General features: G+C 34.9%; 1 protein-coding gene across 4 annotated transcripts in view; it reads left to right on the top strand.

Annotated features, from left to right (window-relative positions):
• Nucleotides 1-25774, top strand: part of HACE1 (HECT domain and ankyrin repeat containing E3 ubiquitin protein ligase 1) — a 108232-nt gene that overhangs the window by 26067 nt on the left and 56391 nt on the right. For 3 of the 4 annotated variants that reach the window (XM_077902948.1, XM_077902949.1, XM_077902951.1), the window contains 5 exons: nt 516-647; nt 12550-12632; nt 21119-21215; nt 22276-22377; nt 23190-23296. In XM_077902948.1, coding sequence (XP_077759074.1) covers nt 516-647; nt 12550-12632; nt 21119-21215; nt 22276-22377; nt 23190-23296 — 521 coding nt within the window. The remainder of the gene's footprint in view (nt 1-515; nt 648-12549; nt 12633-21118; nt 21216-22275; nt 22378-23189; nt 23297-25774) is intronic. The other variant, XM_077902950.1, reaches the window with a different exon arrangement.

Here is a 25774-nt window from a genome sequence, read left to right on the forward strand (position 1 = left end):
AGCATAGTCCAAAGTTTTAACATTGATTATCTTTGAGTGGTAGAGTTAAGATGTTTTATTCTCCTTTTATATTATTACTTATGTATGATACATGAGTTACTTGGAAAATACAGGAAATAAAGAATATGTCTATTGTATTAATTACCTTTTTTTTACTCATGTTTGTTTCTGGGGAAGGAAATGTATCCAGTACCTTTCCTTTAGAGACAAACTATGCATAGAGTCCAGGATCATCTAGGAAGTGGAGTATTTGGTGGTCCTAAGTCTAGGATATTTAACTGTAATGATCCATGAAATGCTTGATTTTGAAGTACACGGTGGTATAACCTATATCTTGATGCATATTTTTCCCCATTAAAAAAAAAAAAAAGGAAAAATACAGGAAATATATGGGCTTTTATTTTAATCTTTAGTATGTGTACTATGCTCACATTTGAGAAATAATAGCATTATTTATCTGCTGTCTTTATGAAACACTCCTTGCACAAATGTTAAGTAACTAAATGGCTGTACAGATACACTGGCTCGCTGTGAATGGGCGGACAGAACTACTCCATGACCTTGTGCAGCACGTCAGTGACGTCGACGTTGAGGATGCGATGGGGCAGACAGCACTGCATGTCGCCTGCCAGAATGGTCACAAGACGGTAAATTCAGCCATGAGGACTTTAAGTTGCATGTATTTATTTTGCAAACTTTGAATTCATGAAAAATTTTCCACTGTGCATAATTGGCAGCATGAAGCATTGTAGCAAAATCTCAGAATGTTTTCTGCATCATATGGGTTCATGATTACTATATATTCTTTGTGGATAAAAGGAATAGAAAACAGTGCTTTTAAATCTGTTTAAAATATTTGGATTTTAAATTTATTTCTCTTCCATAGATTTTGATAGCTGAATATACTAAAATTTAAATGTTGTTCACATGTAATAATGATCTTATTCTCAGTCTTATCACATAACTTTTTAATATTTTACTTTTTACCAGTAAGCCTCAGTTATTGGGATTGGATAGTAAGAAAGTGAGCACTGACATTGCTTAAATATTTCAACTTGGATTATCATATTTTTCTCTTGTTTTGGAACATGATGCAAGATTAGAATGGTGGTGGTTTTCTTTCTTAGATTTCTAAAGTCTTACATTTGTTTTATGTCAGTACTTCCTTGTTACTCTCATGTAAAAACGTTCAACTTTAAAAAATTGCTAACACTTTTCTCTTTCACTAGGAGACGGCTGTTTTATATAAAAATTGTTAGTTTAGGGCAGCCCGGGTGACTCAGCGGTTTAGCGCTGCCCTTGGCCCAGGGCCTGATCCTGGAGACCCGGGATCGAGCCCCACGTCGGGCTCCCTGCATGGAGCCTGCTTCTCCCTCTGCCTCTGTCTCTGCCTCTGTCTCTCTCTGTGTCTCTCATGAATAAATAAATGAAATCTTTAAAAATATTGTTAGCTTAAAATTGAAAATCTGCTTTGTTATAATTTCCTATCCTGGTTACTTTTGAGTTTTTTTTTTTCACACTTAACATTATTGATAATAATTTACTTATTTACTTGTTTACCATAACAATAACAACAAAACCCAGCCGAAAGCAAAAAAAAATCAGTAACTGCAAGATATAGAAATTTGTGTGTTTAATATGTATTGTTTTGTACATTCTCTGAGTCTTTGTGTTGGGAAAATTCCTACTGGAATCTAGATTTTCACCTCTGCAAACACTTTTTCCCTAATCTGGGTTCAGAATGTAGGATCCTATATGTTTAGATGCTTTATGTAAGACTTACAATTCACAGAATATTGTACTACTTTAAGATAGTGAGGCCAGGAGTACCATTGTCTTATGTTTAATGAATTGGATAAGAGGAGGGATATAGCATTTTTTTCCCCCAGAGTTTCTTCTGAACACCAGTTATTCATTTATTATTATTTTTTGTCTTTCATCATCTGAAAACTAACCCAGTGTTTTCAAGAATTATTTTCCTTCTCATTAGTTTTACTTTCTGAGAGTCAACATTATTAACTTAAAAATATTCTGTGTGAAGAAAAATTATCTGAAATGTCCTAATCTTGAATGACCCAGGTTTTTTTTTTTTTTTTTTTTTTTTAAGATTTTATTCATTTATTCATGAGAGACACACAGAGAGAGGCAGAGACACAGGCAGAGGGAGAAGCAGGCTCCATGCAGGGAGCCCGATGTGGGACTCAATCCCGGGATTCCAGGATCAGGCCCTGAGCCAAAGGCAGACGCTTAACCACTGAGCCATCCAGGCTGCCCAAAATGGCCCAGATTTTTTTTTCTTAAAGATTTTATTTTTTATTTATGAGAGACAGAGACACAGGCAGAGGGAGAAGCTGGCTCCATGCAGGGAACCTGACATGGGACTCGATCCCGGGTGTCCAGGATCATGCCCCTGGCTGAAGGCGGTGCTGAACCGCTGAGCCACCCAAGGCTGCCCAATGGCCCAGGTTTTTAAACAACTGTTGCATATTAGAGAACGAGTCCTGCTGGTAGTTGTTATAGGACAGAAAAACACCCACTTTAATATAAACACTGTGCCATAACAGGAGTGGAGTGTCATTTACTAAGATTATAAATGCTACCTGTTGCCCAAGAATTTTCTACAAAAAACTAGGATTTAGATTAGAAGTGTTCTATAAAAGCTCATTTTAGCTGCCTTGAGCCAGTGAAGAAACAAGAGTTGCTGAGAAAACCTTATTTCAAAACATGTGCATTACAGGCTGCATTAAAAATTTAGAATTATCCTCTGAAGTTAGTGAAGAATAGTTAGTATAAGTATAATATACTCCATATGGTTTACAACCTAAAGCAGGTGTGGTGAAGTAAGGGAGGATTCCTTATAGTCAGATGCCTTTGAAGAATTGTATTTTCTGAAGATTTATAAGGGGGCTTGACTTCACTGCAATGATGAGTTTCACAGAGTGAGATTTTGCAGATATAGCATTGGAGGAAGGGTACAAAAAGCCATGTTGACTTGCGGTTGATTGTATTAGTGAGTGAGATTTCATTGTCTGTTAGTTGGTCAGTTATAGTTATCTGTGAGGATCATGAACAGATAAAGAGTATGTTTAGCACTGGCTGTTTTGTGAATTATTATATGCATCTTTAATTCTTCCTTCATTAAGGCAAAAAGAAATATTGAAAAGTTAGTCTATCTTTGTTGGTAGTTGAGCTAATATTACCAGTGTCTTATAATTACTTGTCTCTTTCTGGGACATGGTCAGATCTCAGCGGTTGAGCATATGATAGAATACATTTTTACAGGGTAGGGATTATTGATTTGTTTTTTTTTTTTTTTTTTTTTTTTTTAGCTCTTTGTATAGCTCTCTGTAGATTGAACACTGAATCTAAAATGCTTTGTCAGGTATCCTGGTGACTTATTTTAGCAGCAAGTAAATATGGCTTTTTCATGGTCTCTAAGTAGCCAATTCATGTATAAATTCATTAAAAGGACCTCAAAACTTAGGGATCCCTGGGTGGCGCAGCGGTTTAGTGCCTGCCTTTGGACCAGGGCGCGATCCTGGAGACCCAGGATCGAATCCCACGTCAGGCTCCCGGCATGGAGCCTGCTTCTCCCTCTGCCTGTGTCTCTGCCTCTCTCTCTCTCTCTCTCTGTGTGACTATCATAAATTAAAGAAAAAAAAATAAAGCTTTAGGGATCCCTGGGTGGCGCAGCGGTTTGGCGCCTGCCTTTGGCTCAGGGCGCGATCCTGAAGGCCCGGGATCGAATCCCACGTCGGGCTCCCGGTGCATGGAGCCTGCTTCTCCCTCTGCCTGTGTCTCTGCCTCTCTCTCTCTCTCTCTCTCTGTGACTATCATGAATAAATAAATAAAATCTTTAAAAAAAAAAAAAAAAAAAAAAGGACCTCAAAACTTAGTTCCATGTAGGCATACAGCAGTGCTCACAGGTTTCAAGATGTATTTTTTTTTTAAAGATTTTATTTATTTATTCATGAGAGATACAGAGAGAGAGAGAGAGAGAGAGAGAGAGAGGCAGACGCAGGCAGAGGGAGAAGCAGGCTCCATGCAGGGAGCCCAATGTGGTACTTGATCCTGGACCCCAGGATCACAACCTGAGCCAAAGGCAGATGCTCAACCATGGAGCCACCCAGGTGCCCCAGCCCCTTAGTATTTTAATTTTTTAATAACTTTCCCAAGGTCAGCTGTTATTTGCTGTACAATAGCAAAATTACGGTTTGTCTTGGGATATTGATTTTAAAAATCACTTCAGAATTTGGTTATTCAGCTAGCCTGCTATATAGTCTTTTGCAAATTTTTCTTCCCCTGCCCTTACCTACCTCCTAAGGTATATTCTGTTTACTGTTTATGTAATTTATGTTAAGTGTTGTGAACACCTTGGAAGATACTTAAGAGCAATAACAATGAATAAATAAAATCTTTAGAAATAAAGAACAGTAATAGTATTGGTACTCTTTCTTTCTTTCTCTACTACCATTATTAATGTGTATGATGTGATTTTGCAAGGAAAGTACAGAAAGCACTCTCTGGACCCTTAATTCCTTCAGTCTTATATAGTGACCTAGAACCAGTATCTTGTTTGAATCTTAATCTCATTTTTAGAAAGTATAGTAAAACCTACATAGATATAACGACTTCAGTTTTTCTGACCATAGGCTGAACTTACTTTTTGATGACTTTTTTCTTTGCTATTAGTTCTTTAAGATTTAGTAATGTGTAAAATTGCCACAAATGATTGATCACTGTTTTCCTGGAATAACTTGGGTTTAGAAACCCTAGCAAATTGTCAAATGGTTTAGTCACAATTTATTAGAATAAATTGGAATACACAGAGGGATTAGTTTATGGACTAATTTCACTTCATTAAAGAAGAGATTTTATTTTTATCAGAATAAACTTTATGTTGCTAAATTTATAGAGCTAAATATGAAACTTCATAGATAATATAAAATGATCGTTGGACCCTGCTTAGAGTAGATTTAAGCTCCTGAATCTTAAAAGCATTACTTGATGCTGGTATTATAAACTGTCTTTGGTGGAACTGACTGCATGTTTTACTGAAATTGTAGGCTTGGTAAGGAACAGTGCTTACCTACGTTCAGTCAGCTCTCTTGATATCTTTTAGCCAGCTTTCAAGCTTTTCATCTGGAGAATTACAGGACAGCCATCCAAACTTAATTGAATGCTTTTGCAAAATCATTCGTTGGATTCAGCCTTGAGGCTCAAAGGTAGATAGACTAACATTTTGGATTGTATTTTTAGATTCAGAATAATTTTATTTATTCTAATGTTAGAATTCTCCTTTAATAACATCTGGAAAATGTGAGCAAATAAATAATAGAAAGTTTGTTACTGTGATTTTCAAACACAAGTGGGTAATAATGATTTTTATTAGATGTAACATAAGACTTCAAAGCTTTGGTAAGCTTAGAGAAACATATAAAACAGTCATTGATTAGTGAGTTGGCCATTTTCCTTAGTGCATAAGTAATTTGTGCACTGCTGTGAAGTCCTGTCATCAGAATTATTTTTAATAAAAGATAAATAGGCTTTTTTGTTTTGTCTTTTAGCAAGTAATAATACCACAATTTGTATTTTTACTTGTAATTTTAATATTGGATATCTATTCCTTTTTACTTTGGTCAGTGTTGTTTTTATAGTTGATATTGATAAAGTTGAGCTGCCTTGGATTTCTTGCTTTGTAATTTTCAGTGTTTTGGGCACAGATGGTCTTGGTTAGTCACTGCCTTCAATTTAATGACTTTTGAGATTGACTCAAACATTAGCTTGGCACATTTAGTTTTCCACTCAGAATATTGTTTTACCACTTGAAAAGTCATGAAGTTTGTTGAGAATGTGTTGTTTCTTAAGGATTTCTTGAAGCAATTTGAAAATCCCCTTTGAATGCTTTTCTTTCAAGGTTACTTCCTAGTAGTTTCTTACACTGTAAGGAGGAAGGACCCCCCTCCCCCATGTAGATAATCTAGGAAAAGGATAGTTTTGTTTGTTTGTTTGTTTTTTGTTGTGTTTTTGCTGGTGGGAAATATTGGACAGGGAATTTGAAGTTTTGAATTACCTTGAAAGCATATTTTTGGTTATCTAAACTAGGCAAATGATTTCATTCTTAAAATTATTATATTGGAAAATGTAGATAATCAACTGTCATTTACAAATATTTATGTTGGCATACTTTTATATGTCTGCTTTCATACTGTAAGCTTCTGACCCTAATTTTTTCAGGTAAATGAGAAGTCATAAAGTTTTTAAAACAGAAGAATAATCACCATTGTAAATCGCAGGTTTTTTTGGATTTCATGGTTTACAGTCTGTAAAACCGACAATGCAATTTTTACAGAAGTATTTGTAGGTAGGGGTGTAGGTGTGAGGAATTTGCTACAACACATTGAATGCAAATCTATCATAGAGAATCTTATTAATTTTTCTGGATGTGACTAGTCACTGTCTCACATACTACATGTTTTTGTTTTGTCTCTTGGTCTTCCTTTTCCACTAGAATGTAAGCTTCATGAGGATAGGGATTCTTCTTCATTGCTATCTAACTCTGGCATCTAGAGTAGTCCCTAGCATGTAATGGATATTGGGATTCTTTTTGAAAGATAGAATGGGCAAAAAAATGCAGTACCATTTCAGCCAGTTTTTCTCGGCCATTTTCTTTCCATTTCTGAATGTTTGTCACTTTTAAATTTTGTACTTTAAATGTTGTATATATTGATAGTACTATTTTTTTTTAAAGATTTTATTTATTGAGAGAGTGCATGTGTGCACACAAGAAGGGGTGGGGAGGCAGAGGGAGAGAGAAACACATGTCCCGCTGAGTGCGGAGCCTGATGTCGGGACCCTATCCCAGGACCCGAGATAATGGCCTGAATGAAGTCAGACGCTTAACCAACTGAGCCACCCAGGTGCCATGATAAGTGCTATTTCTTATAATAATCAGACACTTATAATGTGTCTGATTTGTTCCTATGGGTGAAAAATCTCTGCTTTTGAAACTCTTTAGGGATTTTAGTAGTTAAATCCAGAATTAATTTCTTCAATTATGTTTTTCCTTAGGCTTCTGTATAATTTAAAGTCCTCAAGGAGTATAGTTTCTTCAAGAGCACACATGTATTTAATAAATGCTCAGTTTCTTCCACCTGAGTTTTACTAGTTTCAAAGTTATTTTACCCTTTGTATACATATAAGTAGTTCTACATAGACTGGAATTTTTTTTTTAATTGTGATTTGGATTATCTGTGACTTTCTTTCTTCTTTTGTTATGCCATTTAACTAATTCTGCATTATTCTTTTTCCTCCTGTTTCCGAGCTTTTACAAAAAGAAGTCTGTACGCAAATCTTTTTTTTTTTTTTTAATCCTAAAGATTGATGACTTTTCATTCATTTCGGTGCTACAAGGCAGTTTCTTTCCTTACATTCACATCCCTTTATATATTATTTATCCTTACTCTGAAGGAACTAGCTTTTTCTTCTTGTTTGTCTTCAGGCAACATTTTATCCACAAGTGGAATTTTTGAAAGTTTAAAAAAATGTTTCTTTTAATAGATACATAATTCAGTGATGTTAATTTTGTTAGAAAAGCAGAAAGATTTACAAATGGAAAAGAAAATGCTAGAATGAGCTACTTTACTTTCTAATCTTTTCTCAAGAACAGAAATAATTTTTCATATCTTTGTCAGGTATTTCCCATAAGTGAGGCTATGCTAGGAACATAGGATGGTGCATGTAGTGAGACATGTTTTCTTGCTAAGACTTGTTCAGAGTTTGTCTCACCACTTTGTTGAAGAGAACAGTAGAAGGATATGTTAGGGTAATGGCCTAATTGTTTTTGTATTCTAAGTTCTACAGTATAAAAAAAGATACGGAAATACTGTAAAAAGTGTATGATTTAAAATGACACTATTTTTTTTTTTTTAAATGACACTATTTTAAAGCTAAACACAAATAGCTGTCTAGGCACTTAAGTTGGACTCTCAAGTAGTTATTTAGTGGGGAATTAGTAGATTATAATTAATGTAGTTTATGAAGTTCTGCCAATTAGCGTTACTTCTACTTAGTAATCCAAATTCAGAAAAATTAGAATTCCTACTTTTTGGTAGGTATCATAGTGGTTATGAACATGGATTTGAGTTTAATCCGATTTCTCTATTAATTTGTGTGTTGGGATGCACATTACTTCTTTGAGACTCAGTTTCCTACTTTAAAAGTAGTGAGAATATCAGTTTCCTTACAGGATGTATTAAATTTATTAGCACAGTGTCCAGGTACATGTTAAAGTTACATTATTATATCATTATGTATTTTAAACAACTTTATAACTTTTGTGAATTAATAGTATGTTTTATTAATAATTTATTTCTTCTTCTGGGACGCCTGGCTGGCCCAGTTGGAGCATGCAACTCTTGATCTAGCAGTTGTGAGTTCAAGTTCCACGTTGAATATAGAGATTAAAGTATTTAAATATCATAATAATAATTTATTTCTGCTTCTATCTGGATTGCTTGGTTTTAATTGTATATTAGTATATATTTTCAGTATATATATTGCTTTCACCTCTCCTGAGCCTTTTCGATATGGCTTTTTGTCTAATTTCTATAACAGCTAAGAAACATTATTGGTGCTGTCCATCTCATTCTTGTTTTGGGCCATGCAGACACAGCTTCTAGGTCAAAACTCAGAAAGGAAAAAGCCATGATCAAAAGGCTCAAATAGGCCTTGTTTTATAAAAATATGACTTAATTAAGCTTATTTTTCTTAAAAGATTTTATTTATTTATTTATGATAGAGGCAGAGGGAGAGGTAGGCTCCCTTTGGGGAGCCCGATGCAGGACTCGATTCTGGTACACCAGCATCACTCCCTGAGCCACCCAGGTGCCCCTTATTTTTCTTATATTTAAATGCTATGCTTGACCACTTGTCCTCAGTTTAAAGGAGTTCTATAGAGGATAATAAAATTTTATGTAACAGCGTTTCTATTCCTCTTGGAATAGAAGTAAATTCAATTAGCAATACATGAATACTCTATCTTAAAATAATTCTATTCTTACCAATCAGAATCTTTGCAATAAAAATGATAGTCCCTTAAGCTACCCTTTCTGTCCAGTCGTGATCACCAGGCAACAATTTTGAGCTCTTTAAGTGTTTCTTCTGGTATCTATTTCCAAATAATATACTTCTATTGCTCTTTCTCAACTTTCAGATGTCACTGAATCATTTCTTGTCCTGGTGAGTGAGGATATAATCCATTTAAATCTTCTTCCCATGCCTTCTCCCCTATTTCTAAGATTAAATTGTCAATTTTGACGGAGAAGATTAGGTGTATATATAGTTAGGTAACTATTATTTATTCTTGACTCAAGTAATGAATTATTTTTTTATTTTTTAAAGATTTTATATATTCATGAGAGACCGAGAGAGAGAGAGAGAGAGAGAGAGACATAGGCAGATGGAGAAGCAGACTCCCTGTGGGGAGCCTGATGAGGGACTCGATCCCAGGATCCCAGGATCAAGACCTGAGCTGAAGGCAGATAGTAAACCACTGAGTCACCCAGGTGCCTCAAGTAATGAATTATAACAACATTTTCTATCTAGGATGACTATTTTTCTTAAAGTCAATAATTGGCTTTGTTCAATTTATTTTTTATGAATCAGTAGTTCTTCCTATATGTGCCAACAAAATATCTCAGTACTATTTTCTACAAAGACAAATTCATTAGATGATGAATGAATTTCCATTTTTTAAACTTAGAAATTTCTTAGTTTCTCCTATGTTCAATCCCTAATAATCTAGTTTTCATATTTTGATATATTCCTTTACTTAGTAGCTTCTTGAGAAAAGGTGCATTGGATGTACTTTTTTTTCAACATCTTATGTAGTTAAGCGTATTTTTTATTTAAAACTATTTATTCTAATGATAGTGTGGTTGGCTATAGAATTCTACATTGGAAGTCATTTACCTTATCATTTTAAAGGCAATTAGTGTTTTAAATTTCAATGTTGCTGTTGAGAAGTTTAGTGCTAATCTGATTTCTGTTTATTTCTGTAATCTTATATCCTCCGTATTATGAAATTTTACTTTGATGTGCTTTGTTGGCCTTTAATTTATTACACCAGACAGTTGGTGAATCTTTTCAGTTTGGCACTGCATGTCTTTCAGTTATGGAAATTTTTGGACATTATTTCTTGATTACTTCCCTTTGGTCTCCCATCTCCTTCATTCTCTTTATTCCTTATTTCTACAGTGTCTCCCTGAATTGATCTACTAATTTCCCATTCTTCCTGTTTTGTCTTTTTTTACTTTATTTCTTGTGGAGTTTTTCCAATATTGTCTTTCTAAACTATTGAATTTGCAGAGTGCCTGGGTGGCTCAGAGAGGGGTATGCTATTTTTGGCCTCGGGGTTGTGAGTTTGAGCCCCATGTTGGGCGTGGAGAATACTTAAGCAAATCAAAATAAACTTTAAAAAAATGTTTAAGTTCCTATTGAATTTTTACTTCTATCATATTTTTAATTTCTTATTCTCTGAATATTTTTCTCCCAGCATCTTGTTCTTGTCCTATGGATATAATATCTTTTCTGTTTGAGGTAATATCTTTTCTAAATTTTGTGGCTTTTTCTTTGGTTCTCTTTATTATCTTTATCTTCCTGACTTCCTTTTTCTTTTGTTTTGATTTTTGTTTTTCAGGATAGAGACCTGCTTTTAGTTAATCAAGTTAGTTGTCTCTTAAATGTTGTCTGCCCATTCGTGTAGAGTGGTGAGGCACTAAAATATTGGTAGGAAGCATTGTGTACATGGGTTGGGTTTATTGGCTGGCCCCACAGTGTGCTATGGTTTCTCAATCTTGCCTGAGATATTTTGGGCCTGAAAATTCTTTGTTATGGGGGCCATCTGTAGATTGTAGGATGTTTAGACCTATCCCTGACCTCTCCCCACTAGCTGCCAATTGTACTCTTCCTTCCCCAATCATGAAAAAATAATCTCCCAGCATTATCAAATGTCCCCTTGGAGACGATTGGGCTATTTCATGGCCACTCTGTAATGCTGGTATTTGTAGGACTCTTTTCTCTTGCCAGTCTCCAGAGAGGAAACTTGGAATCTCCACCTTTTGAGGTTTTAAGCCTGGCTACTGGATTTCTGGGAGCCTAGTGGAATGTAGGGGCTAAAGATTTTCACTTAACTTTGTTCATCATGGCTCCTTATCTCTGCTTTACTTCTATATCTTGTCTGCCAGTCTAGAGCCTCCCTGTTCAGTTTGTCCAGAGAATAAACCTTCCTATTTTGAGACAGTGTAGGGAGAGATAGTGGCTAAACTCTCTGCCATGGGGAAGAAGGGTTCTAGGGTAAGGTCCAGCTCTTTCTTTTACAGGCTTTCAACTACTATTTCTGTTTAGAGCTCTTTGTAACTATCTTTGTCTTCTAAGTTACCTGGTACTTCCAATTCCTGTATTTTGTATGTATGTTCTAAAGGGAGAATTTGATGGTTTGTTGGAATCCACGTTTGCAGGCATGTAGACTTCAGCTGCCTTTGATCTACTAGTCGGCTTCTATCCCTCCACTTGTTTGCCACTTTCCCAAAACTGATCGATTTGTCCAGTATACTGTTCTGTTCTTTCCTGTTCTTTCTTGTGAGTTTATAGTCTTATTATTTTACTGACCTTGTACTAGGTATTACAGCAGCAATAATGAACATGTGTTCAGTCCAGAAGTAATATTAAATGGTGTAATTCCAAAAACTTTTAGGTTTTTACATGTTTTCTTCCTTTTTTGTAGGAGAAATTCAAATGAAGACTAAAGGAATAAAGCCAGGAGAGATGCTTTTTTTTTTTTTTTTTTTTTGAGGTTTTAGGCAAGCCTCATTCTATCTCTAATTATGGGATATATGTTTTTAAGGTTTTATAATTTGCTTTTCCTTAGTATATGATTCGAATGATTGCAGAAGGAGAGCTTAGGAGACAGTATGTATGAATGAGACTATCAGAGAAACTGAAATCAGTATTGATTACTGTTAGTAGTAAGAGGACTTTATAGCTTTTTAACATTTTGAACTTTAATAATTATGTTTGAGTTTAAGAAAATGATAGTTCTGGTACCTGTTTTTTATTTTTAGAGGCAAAAGAATTCTGGTTTTTAAATCCAAATATCTAGAGTAGTTCTGTCAACTTTACTAGCCATTTGTGGCTATTTAAACTTAATTATTATAAAATATATTAAAAATTCAGTTCCTCAGTTGTTCAAGCCTGTTTTCAAGTCCTTGGTAGCTACATGTGTCAGTGATTTTTTTAGAACCTTCCCAGATTCTAACAGGTTATATGTCATTGATAATTACACATGTATTATTTAGTACCTGAGAGTCTCAAGAGAGCTAACCAAAAAGTTGAAGTAGTTCAGCTATCATAATTGTCATGTTCCTACTTGTTCTACTTTAAAATTTCAAGTTGTGGTAAGACCATTCCTTCTATCTGTTTAAATCGTGGTAATTGTGTCTTTGTTTTACTTCTCTGGCTTTATTTTTTAATTATTTCTTTTCCCTCCAGACAGTGCAGTGCTTGCTAGACAGTGGTGCTGATATTAACAGGCCAAATGTATCTGGAGCCACTCCATTGTACTTTGCTTGCAGGTATGATATTTTCTATTTTCAGATGCTCTCATTAAAGAATGTGTGTATTTATTACATTGCCAAACACAAACATTTCTGTATATTTTCTAAAGTTCTCTTGTTTTCCCACAAATACTGTACTCAACTGCACAAGGAAAAATATTTTCTATTATATTGCCAGTGTTTTTATATGTTAATAGGTGGGAGCTTTTGATTTACTTGATTATTTAAATTTTAGACTAATTACTTAATAATTAATGAAAAAAGGTGTCTGTATAATCCTTTAATTTCATAGTTTTCTTTGTTAAGTACTATGTCAGTTTCAGAGGGATAAGCTATTAAAATATGTCTTAGACCAGAGCCGTGTCTTTGCTTTCTTTGGATTTGTAACTTTAAAAAAAAATCTTTGCATTTGTCTGGTTAGATATTAACTTATAGATTAAGTTATTTTTGTAGTTCTGTCTTGGTTCATTTTCTTGAAGCATACATTTTGTTCATTGGTTCATTCGTGTAATAAGCAAACATTTAGTTAGCTACTCAGTGTGTGCCATATATTATGGCATTAGTGATACAGTAATCAATAAAACCTGAGTCCATATGGAGCTAACAACATAATACTTATACATGTACTCCACCACATACATACCCATACATATGTGTGTGTGTATGTATATATATGTGTGTTCTATAAATGTAGTTTGCAATTAGAAGCAGTTTACAATATACCAGTGTTTCTTGTCTTTGGTTTAGATGATATGAATTGCAGTATTTATTTAGTCTCTTAAATGCAGATATAAAGTTCTCCAGAAAGCTCCTCTTTTTTTTTTAAATCCCTTTTTCTGTTATATGTCATTTTCCTGGAGGTTTGTTTTAGACTAAAAGATCTGCTTTTGTTCTTGTTTAGCTTCTCTTTAGGGTCTCTGATGTTACTTTGATTACACTGCTTCAAATCATCATTGAACAAATTTAGAATACAAGGACTTTTGGATCTCTAGACTTCTATCTGAATCCAGCCATTTTCTTACATTATATTTATGTTTTGGTTGCTTGGTTAGAAAACCCATTCTTTCCATAGTGTCCTGAATATATGAATAATGTCATTGTTTGATTCCCTGAAATCATATCCTATCTTGAGGGATTATCTCTAGATCAGTCCTTTCTTTGAAGCTTCACATTTGAATGGCTACCTTCCTGATTTACATCATCACTCGCAAGTTTTATAGAATCTCAGATGTCAACACGTCCAAAACAGAGTTTCTGATTTCCCTTTTCAAACCTTTTGTCTACCTTTTCTCATCTCAGTTATTGGAACCTTTATCTTTTCAGTTGTTTAAATAGAAACTAGATCGTTATTTTTTTTCTGTTTCTCTGTCTCCCTCTGACCCTGAACTTGGAATTTAGTAAATTCTGCCTCCAGAATATATTCTGAAACTCTTCTCTCCAACTCACTGAAATGATCATAGTCAACGTTGATACCTCTCGTCTAGAATACTGTGTCATCTCGTAACTGGTTTTCTTGGTTGCTCTCGTTTCCCTTCCATCTGTCCCTTCTTTAGCAGCCAAAGCAATCTTTTAAAGAAATGAATCTGTTTTGGGCACTTGGGTAGCTCAGTTGGTCAAGTGTCCGGCTCTTGATTTCAGCTCATGTCATGGTCTCATGATTGTGGGATTTAGCCCCAAGTTGGGCTCTGGGCTTTGCACATGGCATGGAGTCTGTACGGGATTTTCTCTCTCTCTCTTTGCCCTCTCTCTTTCAAAATAAATAAAATCTTGAAAAAACCCAGCTTTTGTCATTTTGTGTTTAAACCCTTTATTTACAAATTTTGGTGCCTCTGTTGCATTTCAGATAAAATACACATTCTGATTTTGCCTGTGAGACCTGTGTGGTCTGACTCTGTCTTAGCTAACTGTGCTTCTGTCACAGTGGTTCTCTCGGGGTTCACTAAATGCAAGGTACTCTTTCCAGTAGGCTTTTCTGCATACTGTTTGTTTTCCCCAAAATGATGTTACTTTGGCTTTTTATGTGGCTGACTCTTTCTTTATATCACTGCTTAATTGTTACTTTTTCGGAAGGCAGTTCCTGGCCAGTGTGAGTATGGCCTCTCCCCAAATTTTATTTCACAGCATCACAGTTGTTTCTTTTTCCCTTTCTTTTTTTTTTAAGTAGGCTACACACCCAACTTGGGGCCCAGCAGAGGGCTTGAACTCATGACCCTGGAATCAACACCTCAGCTTATTAAGATCAAGAGTCAGACGTTTAACTGACTGAGACACCCAGGCGTCCCACAGTCATTTCTTTTATAGCACTTTGTATTTTGTAATGGTTTACTTATTCATTTATTGTATGTCTCTCTTACTAGACTGAAAGTTCAAAAAAGGGAAGAATCTTACCACTTTATATTCAATGTGTAGTACAGTGCTTTGCATTTAGATACTTAGTAAATGTTTTTGAATGAATGAATTGCTATAGTTACATGTTTGAAAAATATCTTCTATAAAATGATAGCATGTGTGATAGTTAAATATTGGTATATTAGTGTTCAGAATGCGGCTATTCTAGTTTGAGCATAGAGGTATGGCAAAAAAAAGGTTTTTAGAAGTACTATCTGTTAGTATTATATTGCTACCATTAACCTTTATTTAAAAAAAAAAATTAAGATTTTATCTTTAAACTCTACACCCAACGTGCGGCTCGAATTCACAACCCCAATATCAGGATTCGCATACCCCACTGACTTAGCCAGCTCAGGCACCCCTCCCAGTATTAACTTATTCTAGCAAATATTAGGCTTCTTTGAACAGAGATAGTTAAGCTTTAAGTTAAAATTGAAATAAGAAAAGAAATGAATCATTATAGCAGGATGATAGATATGGAACATAGTTCGTTTGTATGTAGACTTTTTTTTTCTTAAAATTTTATTTCAATTCTGGTTAGGTAACATACAGTGCAATATTGATTTCAGGAGTAGAATTCAGTGATCCATCACAACAACTAGTATTCATCACAAGTGTTCTGAATGCCCATCACCCATTTACCCCATTCTCCACCCACTTCCCTCCATCAACCCTCAGTTTGTTCTTTATTTTTAAGTCTCTTGACATTTGTTTTCCTCTCTCTCTTTCCCCTTCCCGCATATGTTCATCTGTATTCTTAAATTCTACATATGAGTGAAATCATATGATATTTGTTGTAGGCAGACTTTTAATTGTATTTGCGATATCTAGATATAGATATACATTAAATGTATAAATTATTCCCATTGTATCATCTATGATAAATGAAAAGGGGAAAGGAATGTGGGAAACAGAACAAGTTGACCCTATAGACAAAGTATAGAAGGCTAAAAGGCTGGGGTATTTGGGTGGCTCAGTGGTTGAGCATCTGCGTTCAGCTCAGTGCATGATGCCAGGGTCTTGGGATCGAGTCCCACATTGGACTCCCTGCATGGAGCCTGCTTCTCCCTCTGCCTGTGTCTCTGCCCCTCTCTCTCTCTGCCTCTCATGAATAAATAAATAAATAAATAATTTTAAAAAAGAGGTCTAAAAAGCTAAGTTTTTATTGGTTGAAAGGTATTATGAGATATACTATCATATGCTTTTTTAAAATTTTGAATTACATTTGAAAGGTGTTGAGCTATATAGGAGAAAGAGCCTTGGAAGCAGGGTTCAAATCTCAGCCCCAAAGCTGTGCAACTTTAGTCAAATTCCTAGACCTCTGAAGCCTTTGTTTCTGAAATGGAAATGCTGCTATCTGGCTTGTGAGACTATAGTAAGGATCAAAGGAGATAGCTTATAGAAAGCATATGGCAGAGTATTTTGCACTTAATAAGTGCTCGCTAACCTGCGGTATATGTCTCCACTCCTCAGTATGCACAAAGTACGGTTGTCCTCATTTAGTTTTATTGCTATACAAGATTTTCATACTGAGAAATAGGATTCTTCTCCTACCATACAGACTTTTTTTACTTTGTGTTGCTTACTTTCTAATTCTGAGCCATATTTAATTATGTAGTGAGTGAGTCATTTTCAAACTGATTTTGACCTAAAATTATGACAGGAACTATTTTCCAGCCACTTTTTTCCTCTAAGTATTTTGCACAAGACATAATTCATTAGCTTTCTTTTCATGCACACAATTATTTCCCCATCACCTTCCCATCTTTAGGCACCTTTGTTTATAGGGCTTTTTTTGGAAGAGGGTCATAGGGAGAGGGAGAGAGAGAATCTTAAGCAGGCTCCAAGCCCAGCATGGAACCTGTCACGGGGCTTAATTTCACGACCCTGAGGTCGTGATCTGAACCAATATCAGGAATCAGACACTTAACCAACTGAGCCACCCAGGTGCCCCTTATTTTATTATTTTTTAAGGTTTAATTAATTTATTTGACAGCATAAGTAGGGGGATCAGCAGGCAGACAGAGAGGGAGAAGCAGGCGCCTCACTAAGCAAAGAGCCCAACAATGTGGAGCCGGATCCCAGGACCATGACCTGAGCCGAAGGCAGATGCTTAACAAATTGAGCCACTCAGGCACCCCTATTTATTTATTTGCAAGAGAGAGAGAGAAAGAGAGAGAGAGAGCAAGAGAGTGTGAGGGGAGGGGCAGAGGGGGAGACAGGGAGAGAGTCTTAAGCAGACTCTTCACTCAGTGCTGAGCCCAATGCAGGGCTTAATCTCATGACACTGAAAGCATGACCTGAGCCAAACCAAGAGTTGGTTGCCTTCACTGTGCCATCCAGGTTTCCTAGGACTTTTATATAGTATTTACAAATGCCTCAAGTCCTTAAATTGCTAGATTGGTTTTATTTTCAGTTATATGCTTCCCATTCCCTTAACTGAGTTCCTTAAATAAAGGTTTGGGTGTATAATGATTTTTAAGTGTTTTCTATATCTGGGATAACTTTTTTCCTATTAGGAAAATCAAGGTTTAGCTGGGGTTATATAGATACAGTAAATTAGTGAGATGTTTATGTAATTATGGATGTCTGCAATAGAGAGAAAAAGGTGTGATTCTGAACATGGATTTGTAGCCACTGCCAAATACCTCCTTTCAATTAGTGGAATTCACAAGCAAAGCCCAAAGACTCAAAGTTGTAAACTTTAGAATAGGAAAAAGACCATTAGAAAATATCTCTTTATGAGTAGTTCTAAAAAATCCTGCAATATTTGTACCATATGCACTTTAGCCAAGTTTTCAGATCATATTGCTTGAAAGAGCCTAAAATTAGGAGGCTGAAAGTGCTTGAAAATCACTTCTAAGTAGAAGTAGAAGTACTACAGCTTTCTTATTAAATCTTTGCCAATTTCTTAGTTTCCAGAAAATGCACTGGCATTTCATTGAAGGGACTATAATCTCAATCAATATAAAAAAAAAAAATAAAGAATTTAATCTTTTAATATAATTCCTACATTCCTCTCCCTACATATTCCATTGTCATATCAATGAGACTTCTGATAACATGTATATCTACTTCTTGAAAAAAATATATATATATAAAAAAAAAAGTTAATGGGATGCCTGGGTGGCTCAGTGGTTGAGCGCCTGCCTTTGACCCAGGGTGTGATCCTGGAGTCTCAGGATCAAATCCCACATCAGGCTCCTTGCTGGGAGCCTGCTCTCCCTCTGTCTGTGTCTCTGCCTCTCTCTCTGTGTCTCTCATGAATAAATAAATAAAATCTTTAAAAAAAAGATAGTTAAACTGTGAAGAATATTCTCTGAGCAAATTTTTACAGTTATTTGAACTGAAAAATCTTTTTTATGCAATATTCTTGAGAAGTTTGTCACAGATTACTCTTAATGTCGTGCAATATTGTAAGTGGAGCACTTGAGGCCTAAGTCGGTTTGTGCAGATTTTATATTTTATACATTATTTAGCACCTGTTTCTTGATTTTAATTTATTTTTGAAATGAAACGTTACTTGATCACAGATGAGATTTTAATGTAGTTTTAGAGATTACTCCAGTTTTCTAAAAATGTCAAAATGGAATTCTTTTTCCTTCATGCTAATTATCCTTTTGGCTATATATGATAAATAAAATTATTTGGAGACATTTTAAAAACCAGATATATTCAACAATGTCCCATTTGTACATGGTGATCTTGTCTGTCCATTGTGTGTGATCCCCATTGTATTTTTCTCGGAGCATATATCCCCTTGCAACTTACACCATACTCTCTTGAGTACTAAATACTAAATTGTTTATGCTTTGAGAGCAAACTCTATGTTTATCCATCTTTTGGAATGATATGATACAGATGAAAATTTTGGATCAGATCGACTTAGATTCAAATTCTACTCTGTCATGTAACTGTTGATCTTGAGTAACTCCGTGGTTTTCTCAAAGTCATAGTTTTTGCTACTGAAAATGAAATGAATACTTATTATTATATTTTTAAAAAATTTTTATTTTTGTCATGAGAGACAGAGAGTCAGGGACATAGGGGGAGAAGCAGACTCCCCTGCAGGGAGCCTGATGTGGGACTTGATTCTGGGACCCCAGGATCATGACCTGAGCTGAAAGCAGATGCTCAACCACTGAGCCACCCAGACTCCCACGAATACTTATTTTATAAGAGGGGCAGAGTTAAATCAGACTTTGTACAAAGAACTGAGCATTATGCTTGTCATTTAGTAGATCCTAAATAAATTATGAATCAGGTCTTTTTTTTTCTTGCTTTCTGTGTATGTTACTTTATTTAATACTTATTTGTCAAATGAATGGTACCTGAAGTTAAAAACTATAATATAATTCAACAAATGTATTGAATACATGTTATAAGCCAACTACTGTGCTTAGTGCTATGGAATAAATACATGGTGAAGAAGTTTACAGTTTAATTGGAATGATTAGACACATGGATGTTAAATAATTATAGAAGAAATGTCATGAAAGTTGAACAGATTCGCTTTGCAAATTTTTTCCAGAACCAAGGGTAGTAGCAAAGTTATCACTGTCTCTAAATAAATTAAGGTTAAGTTAGTTTCTTTTCACTTAGCTTTCATTTCTAGGTATTACAAAGAAAAGAACAGTTTCAATTGTAAGCTATTTGCTATTAGCTGTGATAGGTAATGTGTTGACCAGCACTCCTAGCTTAATGACAAATGACGTCTAATGAAGACTTTTCTTGATGTACAATAGTGAAACTAACTACTGTTGCTTTTGGAGAGATTGCTGATTTCCTTGGTTTCTTGGTTTTCTCTAGTAAATTAGATTTTGTACTTGACTCAGTTTTGACCTCTTGATACTTGTATTAAGCTAAATAATCAGCATGACAATAAAGTATTGTGAGAGTGATACATCTATAATATCTGCCATCAGATTCATAGTAGGATTTTATTAAATTAAAAATTTTTAAAATTAAAATTGTTTAATTGTTTAATGCTATTTGGTTATAAATTATACTTTATGCAGTGTCATTTTGTGGAAAAGAATGAATAGGCTTTTTTTTTTTTTTTTTTACTTTCTGAGAAATCTGTCTTTCTTTTTGGGAAATGACGTACCTTTTTAGGTGTAATGGTATTGTAGGAAGAGTATTGGTATAGAAGAGCAGGGATTTGAATTCTGGTTTCACCTGTGCTTAAGTTAGTAGCTTTTATCAACTACAAAATAAAAATTTTTGATCACATACTCTTCCAAACCATATGACTTCCTTGGGCATTTGGTAAAATTAGCTTTAAACTATAGTATCTTTGGATTGCAAATTTTTTTTTTTATTGCCTAGACTATCTTGGATCAGATTAGCTCACTGAATAATAAGACCCTAGAGTCTAGGGGTTACTGTCGTCCAAATTAGATTCCTCCTAGCTGAAAGAGTGATGGTTACTAATTTTACTACTTAAAAGAAAATGGGCATTTGGATAGGAGCATTGTTCGTTCTACCTCAGATTAAATAACTGTCAACAGAAGCCAAACTGTGTGGGTTGATAAAATGAAGGTGGAAAGCTGGATAATATTTTTGGGTATTAATCCCTACCCTCCTCTCATTCTCTTATTTTGATATTTGTATTCCTTCCTTCCTTCCTTCCTTCCTTCCTTCCTTCCTTCCTTCCTTCCTTCCTTCCGTATTTATTTATTCTGCCAAGTATTAAAGTGCCATAAAATGTACTTTTGTTTTGAATATTGAGGTTTTTTTTGACTAAAAATCTAGAGACTTGGATGGGTGTGGTAGGAAGGGTCAGGCTAAAGTTGAGGAAGAAATTATTGGAAGAAAAAATAGCACATAAGCCTGAATAGTAGCTGCCTATCCCAAGATATTATGATTTATTATATAGGTAATGTGTCCTAAGTTCAATTTTAAGATTTTTAATAGGTCAGTTTATCTACATAGTGAAGGTATGATTTAACATTGGGAAATGTTTTCCTAGATGTTGAGGATGTAATTCAGATCTCTTCTCAGTTTTTAAAAATTGTTAATCCTCTGTTGATTCATACTGACTGTCTATAATTCATAGAGAAAAACTTTAAATTAAAAAGATTATTTTTTTACATGGTTTTACTTCTGTACAGTCATGGTCAGAGAGACACAGCACAAATTCTTCTGTTACGAGGAGCTAAATATCTGTCAGATAAAAATGGAGTAACGCCTCTGGATTTATGTGTACAGGTATGTGTTATGTATATGTTAATGCATATTCTTAGCTCTTTACTTTATGATAGAAACTGACACTGGTAAAATCACTTTTTCCCCTCAAATGAGAGGATAGATGCAAAGATTTTTATTCTATAAAGAATATGATTTTTTATTTTTATTTTTTTTGTTTTTATTTTTTATTTTTTAGAAGATGATTTTTTAAAAAAGAATATGATCTTGAAAAAGGAACTGTGATATTATAAGAAATATATATTGGTCTTCATCCCAGTTCTTAACACAAGAGTCTCTCAGGCACTTGGACTCTCCAGAGTGAAAAGAATGTTTTTGTACACTAATGAGGTGGCTGGTGGCTTCTGGATAGGTGCTAGTTGTCAGGGAAGCCAACCATGTGACTACAGAGCAGTGTTGTATCCCACTCCCAGGGAGGTAAGGGGGACTGGAGATTGACTTTAGTTATCAGTGACCAATAATTTAATTAATCATGCCTATGTAATAGAAATTCCATAAAAATCCTATATACAGTGGGGTTCTTAGGGAGATTCCTGGTTGGTGAACACATCAGAGTTGTGGGATGGTGCCACACCCAGAGAGGATATGGAAGCTCTACTTCCCAAATACTCTACTCTGTGTATCTCTTCCATTTCGCTGTTCCTGAGTTACATGCTTTATAGTAAATAAAGTGTCTCCCTGAATTCTGGAAGCTATTATCAAACAGCAAATAGCAGATCATCAAACCTGAGGAAGGATTAATGGGAACTCCTGACTTATAGCTGGTTAGTTAGAAGTATGGGTGGCCTGGTCTTGTGAATGGCTTCTGAAGGGGGGGCACTTTTATGAGACTGAGCTCCTAACCTGTGGAGTCTGTGTTAACTGTGCGTAGTTAGCATCAGAATTGAATTAAGTTGTATGACACTTAGTTGGTGTTTATAGACAGTTGGAGAATTGCTTGGTGTGGAAAACCTACACATTTAGTATCAGATTGGTGTGTAGAGGAAATAAATTCTCTATTAGGAACTTTTTAAAAAATTTAGATAATTTTAAATCTCTCTCTCTCTCTCTCTCTCTTTTTTAGGGTGGCTATGGAGAGACTTGTGAAGTATTAATTCAGTATCACCCTAGGCTTTTCCAGACAATTATTCAAATGACACAGAATGAAGATCTCCGAGAAAACATGGTAATGTAATTGTACTATAGCTTTTAAATGAACGAGCTTTGTTCATGCTTAGCATATATGGTATTTTAAAATGTACTTAGTAATTTTATTATTACAAATATTTTAATGATTCAAATTTATCTGCATTATAGGAAAGTATAAATAGTATACTAATAAATTTTGTGCTATTATTTAGTCCTATGAACCTTCTGCCCTCTGGGTCTTTGTTTTGTTTTTAAAGATTTTGTTTGTTTATTTGTTTGTTTATGAGAGAGCATGTTTAGGAGGAGAGGGAGGGAAAGAATTTCAAGCAGACTCTGCACTGAGCACAGAGCCAACCTGAGGCTCAGTCCCAGTCCCATAGCCCTGAGCCAAAAACAAGGGTCAGATGATTAACCAACTGAACTACCCAGATACCCCTGGGTCTTTGGTTTTTGCTTAAAAGAATTGGAATTTTCTCCATAGATAGGGGGAAAATAACTAAGGAGGAATATCATCGTATCATTGGTAATCATTAGTTTATAATAGCTTTACTCTGAAAAATTGCAGAGCTTAAACTTCTCATATATTAAAGTTTGGAATTCAGATTCTGTAAATTAACTTGGTGATTTCTATTTATATTTCTTATTGCTTTTTTACTGGGTGATTTTGAAAAGATTTTATGTCATCTGTATATTAGCTTTTGAATTTATGCAAGACAAAATAGCTGTAAAGGACTTGATTTCAGCTACTTGGCTTCGGGATACTTTTTAAACTAATAGATACTCAATTTCTTGATAAAGTTTAATAGATTATTGTATAATCACATTTTGTTTTACTTGTAAAAAATTTAGTTACGGCAAGTTCTGGAACATTTGTCTCAGCAAAGTGAAAGCCAGTACCTAAAGATTCTAACAAGCCTTGCTGAAGTTGCCACAACAAATGGGCATAAACTGCTTAGGTAAGTGTTTCAAAATATAGACAAATCAATAGGTAGTGGTATCTGTCAGCTTTGTGGTTTTTTTGGCTTTTCTGGGAATGGTTTATTTTGTTGGATGTTTTCATCAGTGGTAAGATGTTCTAAAAATTTGCTGACTTACTGTTTCATTTTAAAGGACTAGGGCAGTCAGCTCTTACTGGGAGATATTTGTCTAGAGAGACTAAAAATATTTACTTAAGTGGATTTGGACATAGATGTCTAAAATTTTATAAGATGATAGATTAGTTATCTAAGTAAATATACATAAAGAAGAATCAGAAAGTTTAGGAGTCTTTTTTTTTTTTTTATGTCCCTCCTTCAAGAAAATAGTTTAAGAATGTTGATCACTATAGAACTCTGTGTACGGACTACTGTTCAGCCTCTCAATATATCCACATGATTCCTTATAAAGTTTTTTCCTTAAACTGTCCTCCTCTGTTCAATTCTTTATTCTTTTTTTTTTTTTTAAGTTTTTATTATTTATTCATGAGAGAGACAGAGAGAGAGAGAGAGGGGCAGAGAAAGAGGCAGGCAGAGGGAGAAGCAGGCTCCATGCAGGGAGCCTGGCATGGGACTCAATCCCGAGTCTCCAGGATCAGGCCCTGAACTGAAGGCGGCGCTAAACCGCTGAGCCACTTGGACTGCCTGTTCAGTTCTTTATTCTTTCAAAAGATGCTGTGGTTTTAATGGCTCATTGCTGTGTCCATGGAGGTAATGCCTTTATATTACTTGTGTTTATATATATATTGCATTTTCCTGTACCCATACTTCACTGTATGTTAGCTCCCCCTAATTAGGAATAAACAGCCCCAATTAGGTATAAGCAGCCATTTAGAGGTACCTGGGTGGCTCAGTTGGTAAGTGTTTTGACTTTTGATTTTGATGCAGGTCATGATTTCAGGGTTGTGAGATTGAGCACTGTGTCCAGCTCCGCACTCAGTGTGGAGTCGGCATGGGATTCTCTTTCTCTCTCTTCCTCTGCTCCTCACCCTGCTCCCTGTTCCCGCACATGTACATGCTCTCTCTCAAATAAATAAATCTTAATAAAAAAGGGAATAAACAGCCATTTAGAAATGGTTCATGTGTTTTTTTCTTAGCTGATAAATTTGGCCCACTTCTAATTTGGATGCTTTCTCCTTTGCAGTTTCCTTTTCATGTTTTTTAATACTTTGACAGTCTTAGAATAGGTCATGGTCTTCTCTGTCTCTGTGTTTGCAACTGGAGTTTCTTCCTCCCGACACTCTGCTGTTTCTATAAATCAGCTACATTTTCAAATCCATTAAGTTAGCCCTTTTTTTTCTCTCTTCCTTGGGCTTTTCATATACTTCATTCAGATTGGATCACGCTCTATACCATTTACTTAGAAGGGTCTTTGCTAGGCCCCTTATCCTTCATGGTACCAACATCACCCTCTTGTGTTTTTCCATTAAGTCTTTCTTCAGCATTTCTACTCACTATACCATCTGCTAATTTTTTTTTTTTTTTATTCAGTTTCTACCTTTGAGACCACTTTAGATTCTGTTTATGGGATTCACTGAATTTCAGCTTTATGTAATGCTCTTGTTTTAATTAGTCATTTCTGTTAATCCATTTATTTGATGAGTACTTTCAATTCAGACATACTAAATAAAGGCATGGCTTGGGAGTCAGCCAGACTCAGGTTTTAACTCCAGATATCACTATTTACTATGCGATTTCAGCAAGTAACTGTTTTGAGTTTCCCTTTATCATCTACCCATGTATCTAATATATGTTTCTGAGTGCCTACTATCCACCAGGCCACCTGGTAGCTGATTGTGAATAAAACAGACAAGATCCCTCCTATATTTAATTTACAACCTATTCAGGATTTTATTTCCATGTTGGAAAATGGTATTAAATATCTTCTTAATGAACTATTGTAAAATACAATGATAAGGTACTAGAAAGTGCCAAGCATAGTGTGTGGCACATAGTAAAGTTGATGATTATGATTATATAAATGGAAAATGTCAGAGATAATGATTTTGGTTATTATAAATACTCTACATTTCTTACATTAGAAACTTAACCTATTTTTTTGTTTAAGTCTTTGTCCTATATTTTGCTTTTCCACAGTAATGAGAAAGTCTCTTTTTATGTATTTATGTTAAGTTTACCTTTAATAGTTATTAACCACGCACTCAACTAAGGAACATTCAAATACATTATTTCATTTAAACCTCACAGTAATTTTGTTATTTAGAAAGTTATTTCCGTTTTACATAGAAGAAAACTGAAGTTTAACGATTTACCAAGCTATACATTAGAAGAACCAGGATTTCTATTATCATTAGTAAAGGGCAGATTCTGGATTCCAATTTGGAACAAGTAATAAAGGAGTTTAGTGGAACAGAAGTAGGGTAGGAGAAAGGGAGCTATAAACATAACAAGTTTTTTTTTTAAGATTTTTATTTTATTTATTAGCGCACATAACAAGCA

Source organism: Canis aureus, chromosome 7 (assembly GCF_053574225.1).
Source record: "Canis aureus isolate CA01 chromosome 7, VMU_Caureus_v.1.0, whole genome shotgun sequence".
In the NCBI taxonomy this organism is placed as follows: domain Eukaryota; kingdom Metazoa; phylum Chordata; class Mammalia; order Carnivora; family Canidae; genus Canis; species Canis aureus.